The sequence below is a fragment of the Cariama cristata genome, unplaced genomic scaffold (assembly GCF_000690535.1).
Source record: "Cariama cristata isolate BGI_N322 unplaced genomic scaffold, ASM69053v1 scaffold4117, whole genome shotgun sequence".
Taxonomy (NCBI): Eukaryota; Metazoa; Chordata; class Aves; order Cariamiformes; family Cariamidae; genus Cariama; species Cariama cristata.
Window position 1 is genome coordinate 1 of NW_009624748.1, and position 14646 is coordinate 14646.

The window sequence follows — 14646 nt, forward strand, 5'->3', positions numbered from 1 at the left end:
ATTCCAGTGAGACACTGTCTTTAACATAACTCCTAAATAACTTCTGTTGCAAAGTCTGGAACAAAAATAACAAAACCTACTTAGGATTAGACAAAGATGAAAGAAACAGAACAGCTGGCCAGTGCAGGCATTACTCACATGATCCATTGCCGGAAGGCTCAAGCTGGTAAGTCAAGGTAGAGATGGAGAAAGACTACCCTGGGAGTTATTTCCTTGAAAAATGGTTCCTTGAAGCTGTTCTCTTATACTGATTCATCTACTTATCCATATTCATAGCCAAAGCAATTTTTGACCATTTTTGGATATGTGCCTCACTTCATTTTAGGGTCCTTATTTTTGACAAGTTAATCATCTACCTTCCCTTATGATTATTCACCTTCATGTCAGCTCATTGTCATAGCATGGACATGGAATTCTTGCCTATACTGTGGTTTGGCCCTCCTCCAGTAATAGTTCCACATTTCCGATTATTTTTCTGTCTCATCTCTCTCTATAGAGATATATATATCTCCCTTACTCAGAATCACAGTTGGTCTTGTGAGCTTTCAGCATGGAGTTACTTATTTATGTACCCTGTGATTCTGTGATCACCAGCTACCCCTGTGTATAAAGATATGCCATACAGTACTTATCTTTACAGTCAAACTTTACAGAGTTACTCTAAAGTGCCTTTTATGTTAGAATTTTTATTCTTACTTGCATTTACTGCAAATCTGTTTTAAAGCCATAGAAGTTTCCAAGAACACTGGAAATATGCATCTAAAACGGGGGGGGGTGTGTAGTTTTGTCAGATAAAAAAAGGAAGACACACGTGAACAACTTTCAGCAAGTGGACTGATAGGCGCAATTTGAAAGCAAAGAAGCAATCTTAAGTCCACGTAATTCTCTTCCACAGCTGATCATAAAATGTACGCTGATGCATTTTCCACTTCAAGATGAAGTTGCAACCGCTGATTTCCAGCAATCCAACGTACCACAGACTTTTAAAAACTGAACATTTGTTAACTGTAAGAAATCCCCACTGAGGAGATTTGCCTTTGTGTTCCTTTCAGATGCAGAGATTTTAACAGATGTAGGAAGAAAAAGGAAAGGAAAGGAAAGGAAAGGAAAGGAAACCCTCACGGTTTTCCTCTGCCTAAAACTGTACTTTGAGATCCTAATTAATTACCTCACTTTGCTCATGCATGGGAATCATGCCATTTCTCACACATACTGATGGCTCAGAATCTTCATTGTCATTTACACTATCCTTCTTCACCATTGCTGAAAACCTAAGGAAAGCCATAAAGATAGAAAAGTTAGAGAGAAGCAAATAATACTATTTTCCAGATAGAAGACTTCTCAGTGATGTTGTTTTCTTCCCCATAGATCAGGTGAAAAAACCCTCACAGCCCAATTTGGAATTTAATGTTTTTTAAGTGCCTGTGTATGCTGTATGTAAGAGCAAGACACAGAAACTAACACAAGAACAGTATTAAGCTTACAAAGTCAAGCACTAAAAAAAAAAAATTTAAAAATGTGAGTTTTAGAATCACAGTGATCTGTGCTAACCTGTTATTTCCTCCTTAAAAGTATGGCTGTAACATACATACATTTATGCCTCCTATCAGCACAAGATAAAGGTTATTTGCCATCAGCACCACTCACCAGGACCATTCATTCTGGAAGTGCCACACGCCCTGTGGGCATGGCAGCGCAAGCGACCATTTCATAAAGCCAAGAACCACAACTATAGTTTCCAAAGCATACACACGAGGGGACACTTTTCCTCTCACTTAAACCTGACCAGATCCAGCTTGATTTTCAGGAGAATTTTCAAAAACATGGTTCTGTTAGACATCACTGTTCACAAACACATTGAATATCTAAGAAAGAGGAGATAACTGTTTGAATAAAGATCAGGACTATGCACAACCTGCACTCTGTATTCAGGTGAGGCTGATAAAACATGGCTCTTTTTTGCTGCTTATATCCCATGGAGATACTTCTCAGAGCACGAAACAAGTTCCAAGTTGTGTTTGGGTAACTGTCACTGTATTTACTCAGTCTGACTGGTCCACTTCTTGTCCCACAGATGCTAACAAGAGATATGGCAACATACTGTTCTGTACGTAAAATTTTTTTTTGTGCTAATATTTAGCGTAGTTTCACAAGTCTGAGCCAGCAAGAGTGGCATGCACACACCTGAAGACAAGGCTCGCTAGTGTTCTTCTCCGTTAGAGCAAAGGTGTGTGAATATTCTCCGCCAACTACATTTCTCATAATTATCAAGCCTTCGGTTTGTAATGATATATTTGATATTTGGGAACAATTGATGCCATGAAAAAAGACAGGGGCTATTGTAACACCTGGGTGGTTTCATTTGTTTGAGCGGTTCTGATATGAAAGTGGCTTGAGGCACGGCCAAGGCATAGAGGAAGAATGCAGAGCCACAGGCAATCACTTTCAATGGGTTCTAAAGTAATAGTTTTGCTTTCTTTCCTTTTTAAACCTAAAGTGTAATTTACTCAAATTCCAGTACTTTTCTATGTTTTTAGATTCTACTTGTAGAACCAAATAGTTGTGGTCTCAAAATTTTTTTAATGAAGTCATACTTTTTTTTTTCCCCATAGGATTGTTCATCCTTTCATAGGGGCTGTAAATCCACAAATGCCAATCTACTAACCAGAATAGAAAGTATCGGCAACCTACCAGTGTCTCCCTCCTTCCCTTCACCGACCACTTCCCCAGGGTATACGTACTTAATTTTGTAATTCTGAAAGGGGTGCGTGTGGGTAAAGGACAGAAAGATATTGCTCTCCACTCCACCCAGCTTTGCATGGGCAACATTCCAGTCCTTGCGGTCACATAGCTGTTGGCACAAAATACGTTAGTGCTTCTGAAAAACCCAAGTCCACCTCACAACAGCTTCAGCTCCTGAATGCGTTGTTCACAGTAGCATATAGGAAAGAAAAGATTGACTGAGCAAGGAGAGGGGATGTTCTGCTTCGCAGGAATGGTTTCAGGGTGTGAATGAGGAGTCTGATAACGGATGCGCTGTCCTTACCTGCTTTGTGACGGGGCTCCAGAGTAGGTTTTTTATGTTGCTGTTTTCATGTTTTGTTTTTGTGTTTGGGTTTGTTGTGTTTTGTTTTTTTTTTTTGTGGGTTTGTTTTTTTCACTTCACCTCCTATACACATAAAATCAGCCATTGAGAAATCATAGAGCAGAATTCATACCACAGGGTTAAGGCCTGTGCCATGGCAACCAGCCAGTAACAGACTTATTTCAGCACCTCCCTGTAAAATATACTTCCCTTATTTTGAGACAAGAAAGGTTAATTATAGGTTTCTATTACATTTTTTCATTTTACTTGTTTTTAATTGGTAGGGAGGAGGAAAGAGAGGGAGAGCTGAACTGACGAGGTGACTGACAGGGCAGCATGTGCGTGCCTGTGCTATTAGCTGTATCGCCCTGGTGACTGTCACTGTTCTGCTTTGCGCACACACAGTACAGAAAGGAATACAAATAAAATACCACAACCACCGCCAGAGCAACTAACATTCAGGGGAGGAAAAAAAAATAATAATAAAACCAACCCAAACCATGCATCATCACCCACAAAAAGACGTAAGTAAATCCTGATGCAACCTCCTTCCCCGCCTCCCCCAGCAGCTTCCTTCCTGCAAAGCCAGCTATCAGCCCCCCATCTTACCTCTCCTGCTGCCGGGGATGGAGACACAAGGAGACAGAGGGGCAGAAAACTTCCCTGGGGAACGGCAGGGATGGGAGCGAAGGCACCGCTCCCCGGGCAGCCTCTCTGGCAGGGCTGGTGCCTCAGCCCGGAGATGGAGAAGGGATCACCCACTGCCTGCCAGCACCAACAGCTCGGTGCCAGCTCTGGCTCCTCCTCCCCTGCTGTTGCTGCCACAGTCCCTCCCTCCAAACCCACAGCTTCACTAGATCAGCAGCTAAATCCTCCAAAGCCACAGGCTTCACTAGACCAGCAGCTAAACCCTCAGCCTGGCTTAAGATGGAAAGGGCCCTGCTATCCCTTGGCCCTGCGCACAGGTCACTGCTGGGCAGTATCTGAGCTGTCAAAGAGGTGTCAGATTTGGTTTCAGCAATGGACCAGCCTTGAGCCTACAGCATCCAGGAGGATGAGGGCTGAGAAGGAAGCAGATTTCTGCATCTCGCATAGCCAGCCCTCCACTTCCCACACTGCATTTCATTGTAACCTGTAGACATTAAAAAGGCCATGTTCTCTGCTGCCGTTCCCGGGGCTGTGGGAAGGGACATGGGGAAGCTACACACAATCCTCTTACTCCGATTGTAGCACTGCAGTTGGAGGTTAGGTGCAAAGAAAGGATAAGGATCTCTAGATGATTCTACTCTGGATGAATGCAGAAGAATTGCCTTGGAGCAGGAAGGAGAATTAAAAAAAATTTGCATATTTGTGGTGTTCCCATCAAGACATTTCTACTTCTTAAAGAAGAATCAAGTGTGTCCACCTCACCTGTAAGTGCCCATGAGGGAACGAGACAGACCTCTCTCAACCTCATTTTGCAAGCTGCACTGGCTGCATGTGGAAGCGGATTCAAGTGCAGGATGTTGCTGCTTTGCTCCTAGTAGCATTACACACAATTAAGCTGACTACAAATCTGACAGAAAAAAAAAAAAGCACTTTTTTGATCAGATTAAATTTTCCAGAACGAGTCTGAATCAGGGAAGTCTCTTCCCCTCCTCCCCCACAACAGAAAGTTTGACCTAGAATCTGAAAAGTCAAAACACTCCTCTGTATTATCACTGGGGTGGGAGGAAAAGAAACAGAGTTACCCAGTTTCATTAAAAACAGACCAGGGAATTAAGATGTCACAAGAGCATTAAGAAGCATTCCCCTTTAATAATTCCAGCAAGTCTGCTGGAAAACCCCTAGACATTAGAACACATTTCAGAGTAGTAGCTGTTAACACATCCATGAAAAGCGTTGACAGGAATCTCTGTTGATTTTTTCAGACTTCTCTTTTTAGACCTTCTCAGACTATCTCTGAAAAAATCTGTGCTTTTAGTGCAATGTAAAAAGTAGATGGTATTTCCTTTTCTTGCAGGATTTCTTTGACAAAACCCCATTTGAGTAGCATCTATATATCATAGTCTTATGTGACTTAGTGAGCTTAGAAATATTAACAAAGTTCAATATGCAATACATGTAATTAATTTTCTCTCAGATTCTTAAGTATATTTTCAGAATAGACAGTGCAAGCACTCTGTGTTAGCGCAGTGGGGAGATTCTCTTTTCAAGGTAAGCCTTCTACACCTACTATAGAGGAAGGACTTTGGCCTTCATATTAAACTCTGGAAGCATTGAAACAGTACCCTGCCAGCCTGAACTTTCAACATTTGAATTTACGTCAGTGAATATTAGCAGAGCTGTTTTGGGTAACTTTGGATTTCTGCTTCAACTTGATCCTGCTTGGCTGCCAGGGTCACTTTACTGAAATACTAGATACTCAAAACCCCATAAGCAAACTACACAAGATGACAATGCTCCAACCATGATTAAAGGTAAAAGTTAAACCCATTGTGAGCTTCAGGAAGCCAACATCCACAATACTTTCTCATTTAGAAACAATAAGTAAATGTAACACTTACAAATAAGCATCCTGATTTTAACTAGACATGTTCCATTATCTTTGAAATCAAACAATTTATATTACTGCTTCAGCTAATACTGAAAAGCTTAAGCAATATTTTTTAAAACATGGCAGTTGTTACAGAAGCACAAACAAAATATTGTACATTTTTCTCTGTGCTTTCTGATTACTGATCATAGTCAGTAGCATTTATTCATTAATTCCTCCCCCCACATATGTATGTATTTAATGTATATGAATATATGTGAAATTGTATACAGCTTCATTCACAAACTAGATAAAAATAGAGCTGTGTGCAATTTTTTTTTTTTTTAAGGCAACCTTATTTACAGGCAGATATTGTACATTTTTCCCTGTGCTTTCTGATTACTGATCATAGTCAGTAGCATTTATTCATTAATTCCTCCCCCCACATATGTATGTATTTAATGTATATGAATATATGTGAAATTGTATACAGCTTCATTCACAAACTAGATAAAAATAGAGCTGTGTGCAATTTTTTTTTTTTTTAAGGCAACCTTATTTACAGGCAGTCAGCCCATGTCATTCATGTCAAATTTAACAGTATGTTAGCAAAACAAATAGTTTTGGACTTCAGGTTATTCATTGCCTTAGATCTCTGGGTCAGGATCTATGTTTTTTTTCCAGAGTATGAGACTTTACGATAATAGGTTTCAGATTCATAAATCAAAGCTACCATGTGCTATCACAATAACAACTTTAACACAAACTCTTGTAGAAACAGTCCTTTTCAGAGAAACTTAACCTTGTGCATTAGCATGAACTGTAAGGGTATTTGAGAATTAAGCAACAGAACACCAAAGCCTAGCACCTAGCAGACAGATGTGACAATATTTGTCCAATATTAGTACGTTCTTTTGAAGAGGAATATATTAGCCCTATCTAGAGTGGTAAAACCCACTCCTTTGGCTTGTGTGCCAGAAGTCAAGCATATTCATGAAGACCCATCTGCGTATTTAAGAATACTTCTCCCACATATAACCCCATCCATGCCTACCAGAGAGATGTCCTTGCATAATACTTTCTGTATGTGGAAGGGGGGTGGGGGTGGCTGGAATATAGTAATGATACTTCCAAGACCATTTTAGAAGTGATCTATAACAATGAAACAGTTCTGGCCTCTCTTTTTCCCACTAGGATCTCTTTTGTGCCAGTTAATGTACTCATTTTCTAACTGGTTGTAAAAGTACATGTGATTCTCTCTGCTCTCCACATGCTATAAGCTTTAGTCTTAACAACCATTAGAGCAGGCTCCTCTCCATCATTTCTGCTTCAGGAAGACAGTGTCTATAGTGGTTATGTGCTTATATGAAAAAAAAAAATCCCCAAACTTTGCAAAGTAGTCAGTCCTACTGCTTCTAATGATCATCTGTAGCCCTGCCTTTTGTGCTAGGATCTACTGGTTTTCTAGATTCTAACAGCCTAACATGCCCAGGATCTGGAAAATGGACATTGCAGTTGCACAAGCCAGCCGTGCATGTACACTGACTCTTTATGCACAGGAAGTTTCATGTGCCCATACACTGTCTATCTGCTGTGTGTTTGACTGTCTTGTACCACCCACTTTGAATCTGTAAGCGTTGTCAGGCCTGGGACGTTCTTTTCAATAATCCAGACTGTTTTCCTACAGCTATTACAGTTCTAAAACATTTTGCTAATGATAGTAGAGAGCAGAAAGAACTTAAAGTAATTTGCAGAGCAGAATGTGCTTTTGAGTACAGTTTGCAACTAGTATGTTCTCTAACACAGAAACACCTATTACCAGTAACAAAGTGATTCAAATGTTCCAATCTTCAAATTTGCTGTTATTTCTGCTTTGTTCTGTTTAAGCCACACTTAGTTCAGGATCCGTTTGGCTGATTTAAAAGTAGTCGCTCCATTTTCTCCAGTCTGTCAATGCTAGTAGGAAGTCTAATTGTGAGCGTTTAACTTCCAAATACTTTGCAGGATGAGAATAAAGTTAGTATTTAATTCCTTTCACTCAGATTTTGTACCTTAAATAACATTCTTTGCCCTCTGAAATCTTAAATTGCTTTTCTTTCATGTTTTTGGAGTTACCATAAAATGAAGCCACATGAAGTATGCTTTATTCCAGTGTTTCACTATTTAGGGAAAAATGAATCAATAAGATTAATCTAGAAAGAGATCATACAGCAGTAAAAACGCACCAAATTTGTTTTGAAAAACATCAGGTGAGTGATCTAACTCTGCAAGCATCATCCTCACTTTTTGCCTTTTATAGTGTGAATTTCCATTTGCAGGTAGGGTCAATCACAAGCTCCATCCTCCATCGATGATTAGTTCATTACCAGTCACATAGGCAGACTGAAATTACATAAAAAGTCACAATAATTTTAACTAATTTTTCATGGCTATTAAGTAGTGGGCAACACTTTTTCTTTAAATTAAAAACTGCTTTCTTTTTTACAAACATTTTTTTTTTTTTACAAAAATATCTGAATAAATAGAATACAAACTTAGAAATAGAAGCCTTTCAGCTAACTCAGGGGAGTGTAGCAAAAGTATTATTAGAGACATTAAGAGATGAGAATTATCCTAAGTGTACAAATTTACATAAGCTAGACTTCAGATCTCTCACCTGCAGGAATAATACCTGTTATTATCTCTGTTCAGCTGAGCAGAATCTGATCAGGCCAGCCAATAATTATGAGGGGACCTAACTGAAAATTTAGATTGTGCAGATAACGAGGTAAGCAACTGAGCTGTTGATGTTCTTCTCTATGTCAGTACTGACACATACTGGAATATATTGGAAAACTGGAATTCTGTCTACACATGATTGAAAACCCTATGACCAGACTGGAAAAAAATAGTAGCTTTACAGAAACACTAAAACCAGGATGAAAGTGAGAAACAGATTACTTACCAGTAAGCAACATTAAGGCTGAATTAATTCCATTAAAGTATTATGTTATGCTCAGTAGGACTGCCGGCAAATCCAGAGGAACCCAGTCCAATTTTAGATTCACAGTAGATTTATAGCATCCGAAATAACCTTGATGTGCGCTCCCTAGTCTTGGCGGTATTTGCAGTGGTCATTAAAAGTTTGGTGTGTAACAACCTCAATGGGTCTATTGTTTTCCTTATGCTGAAAGGGTAGATTCACTCTGAGCTCTTTTAGCTAAAACCTCCAGCAGTTCTATGCAAATATTTGTTCTTTAATAGTGAAGGTAGGTGGTGACTAATTCTACCTCCTTAAAACATGATCTAGACATGGTGCAAACTTGGAAAAGCAGACAAGCCTATTTCTCCTATCATTTAGGATGATCCAGGGTCAGTCAGTTTGCTCAGATGATATGAAACCACCAGGCTATGGTACCAAATACGTAATGCCTTAACAATCACCGTAAACAGAGTACTTTTTGTACTGTAGGTTGAACTCAGTAAAAGATCATCAGGTTTTTTTATTTTTGTAATAATCCAGCTCAAAGACAATATAAATCCTTCTAAAACAGATTTTCTCTATTGTGAAGAAGCAAAGTAGCATGGGATTCTGTTACAGGAAATCTTATAATTCCATACTTACTTCATCAGAGGCCAAGTACACAAAGAGATGGGCCACTTCTTCAGCAGTAGCCATCCTACCGGTCCTCTGTCTGGCTAGAAAGTCTTTCAATGCCTAGATATACAAGAGCATTTGGTATACAAAAAGCACAGCATTATTTTAATCTGATTAGTCTGATATGTACAAAGCAATACTGGAAGCAGGCCATGAGTCATAACTTCCTTTAGTACACTGGGTAGGGAATTTATGCTAGAAAAAGAAATTGGAAGATTAACAGTGGTATGAATTTCAGGTTGAAAAATACTAGGAGGCTGGACCCAAATCTCTGGTTCCAGAATAAAGCCAACATAAGTCCTTCTTCCTTTGGTGGTAGATACCCCTAGGCCTTTCAAATGAAGGCTCACAGTTTTCTAGTCAGTGTGGTTAAGGATCCCAAATCATTTTGAAATGCATAGGCCAGAATGCCTTTTCTGTCATGGTTTTGCACTAGTTTGCGGCTGCCACATGCCAAAGTAGAAATTGTCTTCTGCTTTTGTGCTAGATATTGTGACCAATGGTTGCAAATACTTCCATAGATGACAGACCTTCTGTATTCACTCAGCAACAGTATCCTTCCGAAACATTTTAAGACTTCTACTTTGAGTACAAACTGACTAAACTGTCAAAAGACGACACTGCTGTTATGTTATCGTTAGTACTCTGAAATAGGGGACATTCTTGAATCTGGGCAGAAATCCTGCTTTTTTTTTTTTAAGGAAATTAAATATATGTACACACATGGTCAAACTAGTAAGTTGCTTTCTCACCTGTTCTGGGTTAGGTCGGGCTTGGATTCTTTCCTGTAAAGACGGTGTGTCAACAGTTCCTACACAAAATTTTAAATTCAGTGTTAAAAAGTCAACTGCGTCGACAATCATGACAAAAAAAAAATGCAGTTCATTGGTTCTATTTGTATATCTTCACACTTATGTGTAACTTCATAATGATTCAGGAGAAGGACTGCAAAACTATCAATGTAGCATAGGACTCAATCTCCATAAAAGGCAAGACTTGAGAATTAGGTTCAGTACTTTTCAGAAGGTTAAATAATAGCCCTTGCCTGCTTCTAACCTCCAGACTATGTCTTTGAAAATAAACATCTAAATACTGTGTAATGCATATATAACATGCACATACTGGGTTAACAGACTAAACATACAGCTTCACCATAGAAATAACAACTTTTCTATTTTAAATCTCAGAAGTGTTTCAGGCACGTCCTGTTCTTTCTGATTGCTGTAACTTTAGTTGCCACTTGCAAGTCTATTCTTTGTGAATAATGTCAAACAAAATTGGGTCTTCTAGCATCTGCTCCTAGTTTACAAAATAATGTAAGAATACTTACCAGGACATATGCAGTTGCATCTGATGCCTTGTTCAATGAAATCAGCAGCCACAGACTTTGTTAGACCAATAACTGCTGCCTTTGAAGTACTATATACACATCTGTTCACAACTCCTAACAGACCATCAGGGTGAAAGCAGCATAGAAACATATTAAAAAAACCAGAGACCCACGTTTATTCAATATGCACCTTATTCAGGACTCCAGCATTTCCTGGAGCACCCGTACTCTCTCCATAAGGGCGGGCTAACTGGAACACTGACTGCCAGACTCATGTACACGCCAGAGCAAAGCACACGGTCCTTCCATAGCGTAAGTTTGGGAGTAGTCTAGAACAGTTAACAGAGCAAACAGACGTAGGAAGAGCAGAGCCCTGTCTGTTGGTCACCATCAGGTTTCCCTGGGAAGCACAGCTATAGTGCTTACGTAACTGTCGTTTCTTCATTGTTTCCCTGAAGAACATATGTAGTAAGATACCACTGGAAGTAATTCCCTTTTAGTCAATACAGACTGGTAAAAAGGATGCTACAAACCATTCAGGTCACAGATTCACAAGCTCAAAGGCAAGGACCTCAGTGTTTCTGCAATTTCCCATCTGTGTCCTTGCGTGTATGTACAAGTTGATGCGTTCACTTTTTTTTTAAATTGCATCCCTCCACAAGATTGGCAGTGTCCTCTAAATTGAAAGTTGTGCAATATTTATTTTGCATTCCCATCATTTTAAAGATTCATATAAGGAACTCTCTAGCAAGCTACTGACCTTTAATGCTGGATGCCACAGAAGACATATTTATAATATTTCCAGATTTCTGTTTAAGCATCTGCAAAAAAAATACTTATGTCACTCAAATGCAAACTATTTTGTCATCTGCAGGTCCAGCAAGATAACCCTGTAACAACCTGCAGAACAGCCCTACAGGCAATTGATGTGCAGAGCAACAAAGCTTAACTGGCACAAGTAGGTGCTTATCTCTTTCTGATCGATTGACTGAAGTAGTAAAGCAGAACCTGAAATTCTCACTTGTTTCTCCTAGGTAATCTCAGAGGTCAAGACTATGAAAGGAAAAGATTTTTTTTCCTAGATAGCCACCTCTGAATCCTTGTCCTCTTGTCGCCACAGTAAGTTACCCTACATAGACATCTGCTCATGCCATCTACCAACACACTAATTTACTTCTCCATTGCTTTGGAGAAGACAGACACACAGTTCTCTAGCATGCTTGAATTGTAGCCAAATTTCTTTAAGTTAAAACCTTTTTAGGCCTCTCAAAACCCGAGAGACCTAAGCTGTTATAAAGAACCTTTGAAAATGAAGATCAGCTAAGAAAAAAAAGACAAAAAGGACTGGAACAACACTGAAATGCGTAGTCATCATCCAGTTGTGGTCACAGCTTCCACTTCTGGCCTTTGCATTTACAGGAATACAAACCCCCTATTCAGTCCACAAATTTTTGTAGTCCCAAACCTAGTTACTCCATCAAACACAAGTGTCCTCAAGCTGCTAGACTATCGAATTGGATTGTTGTTCTCATATAACCAGCATGTTGGTATCAGTGGCATTGAATTGCTTCACAAGATAGTTTCCAGATTTGCATAAAATTCATATTAATATACATATTTTACAGATATTTTGTAGCAGTGGTATTGTGCAGCTGCATGCTATAGTATAACACGGTAGCACCATATGGCAATGGCTCCCTCACATGTGCAACCAAGCCTTACCTTAGGAAGGAACGCCTTGATCATTAGATACATGCTGCGAACATTGAGGTTCATAGTGAAGTCCCAGTCTTGCTCTTCACACTCCAGAATGGTTCCATGATGAACAAACCTAGAATAAGTGCATGAAGTGAATTACTATCTGTAATTTACATTTCTATGGCTTTTTATGCATATTTTTTCCATTGCTATTTTGCAATAGCTAACTCTTCCAACCTTAAAAAGCAGGGATGAGAGCTCTTGAAGAAAGCAAGCAACAGTATATTTCTTGTGATGAGTATCAGGGAGACAAACCAGATCTGATATGTGCAAAGAAATGTTTGGTAACAGGGAAATTAAAAAAGACAGAGCACTGGCAGACCATCAGCTTTCCTCACTGTTGTGCCAGGAGGGCCAAAGCCAATAGTAGAGAGAGTGGGAAAACATAACAAATTCCAGAGCCGTTCTATCTTGGCCTGGGTAACACAGCTACGCACAGAGAGTTCAGTGATGACACATGAAAATTTATATTAAAAATAGAAAATACATTACAACAAAAGAAGTAAGATGCATTTAAGTACAAGAAACTACTTCTGGAGGAAGGGGAAACTGGAAAAAGAGAGAAGTAGGATTGAATAGAAGCTGGTTACCCTGCAACGTTACAGAGGACATCAATCCTTTCAATCTCCTTGGCCAGATTTTCTATCTGCTCCTTTTTGGTGACATCCAGAACCCGTACGTGAATGCCTAGAAAACATGGTATTCGTTTCAGTGTATTTGGCTAAGGATCAGCAGTGTATTTTTCTGAAGTGCTGAGGACTGCATCTACGATTCAAGTCAGCGGCTTGCCAGGAACGGTTCCCTCTCAGTGGTTCACCACAACACGAAGACTCACTGAGCGAGAGCTACGCTTAATGATTGAATGAGTGCAATTGTTAAATCAGGGCAACAGTGGACAGTATGGCACGCTATTTAAAGTTGTAGAAGGGAACTAAAAAAGGTCAACTGATTTGATGGTCATACAGCACCACACAAGCAGATGAGCTAATGTCATTTACCATAAAAATGTTTTCAATAAATGAATTCCACTGTGCTCTTAAACCGCAGAATTACAGAGCCTGTATAATCATAACAAGCTTTCATGCCCACTATTATAGAATAATAATTACTTGAAACTAGTTACATGTATCACATATACTCACAATCACATTACATGCTATCTACTCGTGTAGCTAAGGATACAATGAATAAGCTTTATACCACCTAATTACTGAGAAAAAGTGATCTTGCATAGGCCAATAACTTCCATAACCTGGAATGATGTCACAGCCATGATAACTGAAATGAAGAGGAAGCGTAACAAATTGATGACTTCTATCATGAAGGCTAGTTTAAAAATAGGCTTATGTTTTTGCAATTATTTGTTTATAATCAAACAAAAGAGGGCTGGAAACATGTTGCTTCTCACTATAAGCTTCTATGTATTTCAGCCTCTGACAGCTGTTGCACCAGCTGTGCCTGTGCCATACATCCAAGAAAGCCACTGATAACAAAAAAACCCCACCCACCCTTCTATTTTGTTCAGAGAAGTTCTCTCTGAAAGATTGAGAAACATAATTACTGCAAAACAAGGCCAGGCTCAACTCTTCCAAACACTTTTCTATAGAATCAGCCCCTCTAACAGAGCTGCTTTAGGGCCAGCGACAGCCCTGCCATCCCCTGGCCAGGAGCAAGAAGAGCAAAGTAAAAGAACTGCTCTCCCAGATGAGCTGTAATACGGTATGATAGAATCTACGTGTTATTTTATCTCATTTTACTTAAGTAGCTTCCAGTAATCTAACACAACTAGCTCCTCTCAGCTGTGTCAAGGCTGAATCGTTACTACGGAACAGGTGTACTTCACCGTACGCTTTGCCTGCACCCTCACTCCATGCTGTCTGTGAAGACTGAGCTGTGCCCCCTTCTCAAACACATGAACTTTTCATCCAAAGGAAACCTGGATGAGTGGAAAAGAAGTCAGGGTACACTCCAGTAATTCCCTTAGCGGGTACAGTCAGGTTCCCAGGGCACTAAGACTTGCTGCTCATCACCCTTTTGCCACAGCCTGGTCACTAGGATGAAGGGACAGCTAGTGCAGAACCCACCTATGCCCCAAAACATAGCTTTTTTGGTTTTTTACAATTTTGTCAGGTGCAACTAGTCACACACAGTGTAATAAGTGTCTACAACTACCTATTGAGAGACCGTAGTGGAGATGGAGCCAGACTTCTGAGAGGCCCACAGTGGAAAGATGAAAGGCAACAGAAAGAAGTTGGAACATGGGAAAGTCTGACTGAGTATAAGGTGTGTTTGGTTTTGGTGGGGTTTTTTGTTGTTTGTTT

General features: G+C 39.6%; 1 protein-coding gene across 1 annotated transcript; it reads right to left on the reverse strand.

The window, feature by feature from the left end:
• Nucleotides 1–7928: 7928 nt before the first annotated feature.
• On the reverse strand, nt 7929–13046 carry BDH2 (3-hydroxybutyrate dehydrogenase, type 2; the record flags this gene model as incomplete). The annotated part of the gene is made up of 7 exons (XM_009703270.1): nt 7929–7982; nt 9205–9297; nt 9990–10048; nt 10568–10681; nt 11328–11388; nt 12290–12398; nt 12916–13046. Coding segments are annotated over 7 exons (621 nt in total), but the record flags the coding sequence as incomplete, so codon positions are not given.
• Nucleotides 13047–14646: the final 1600 nt, after the last annotated feature.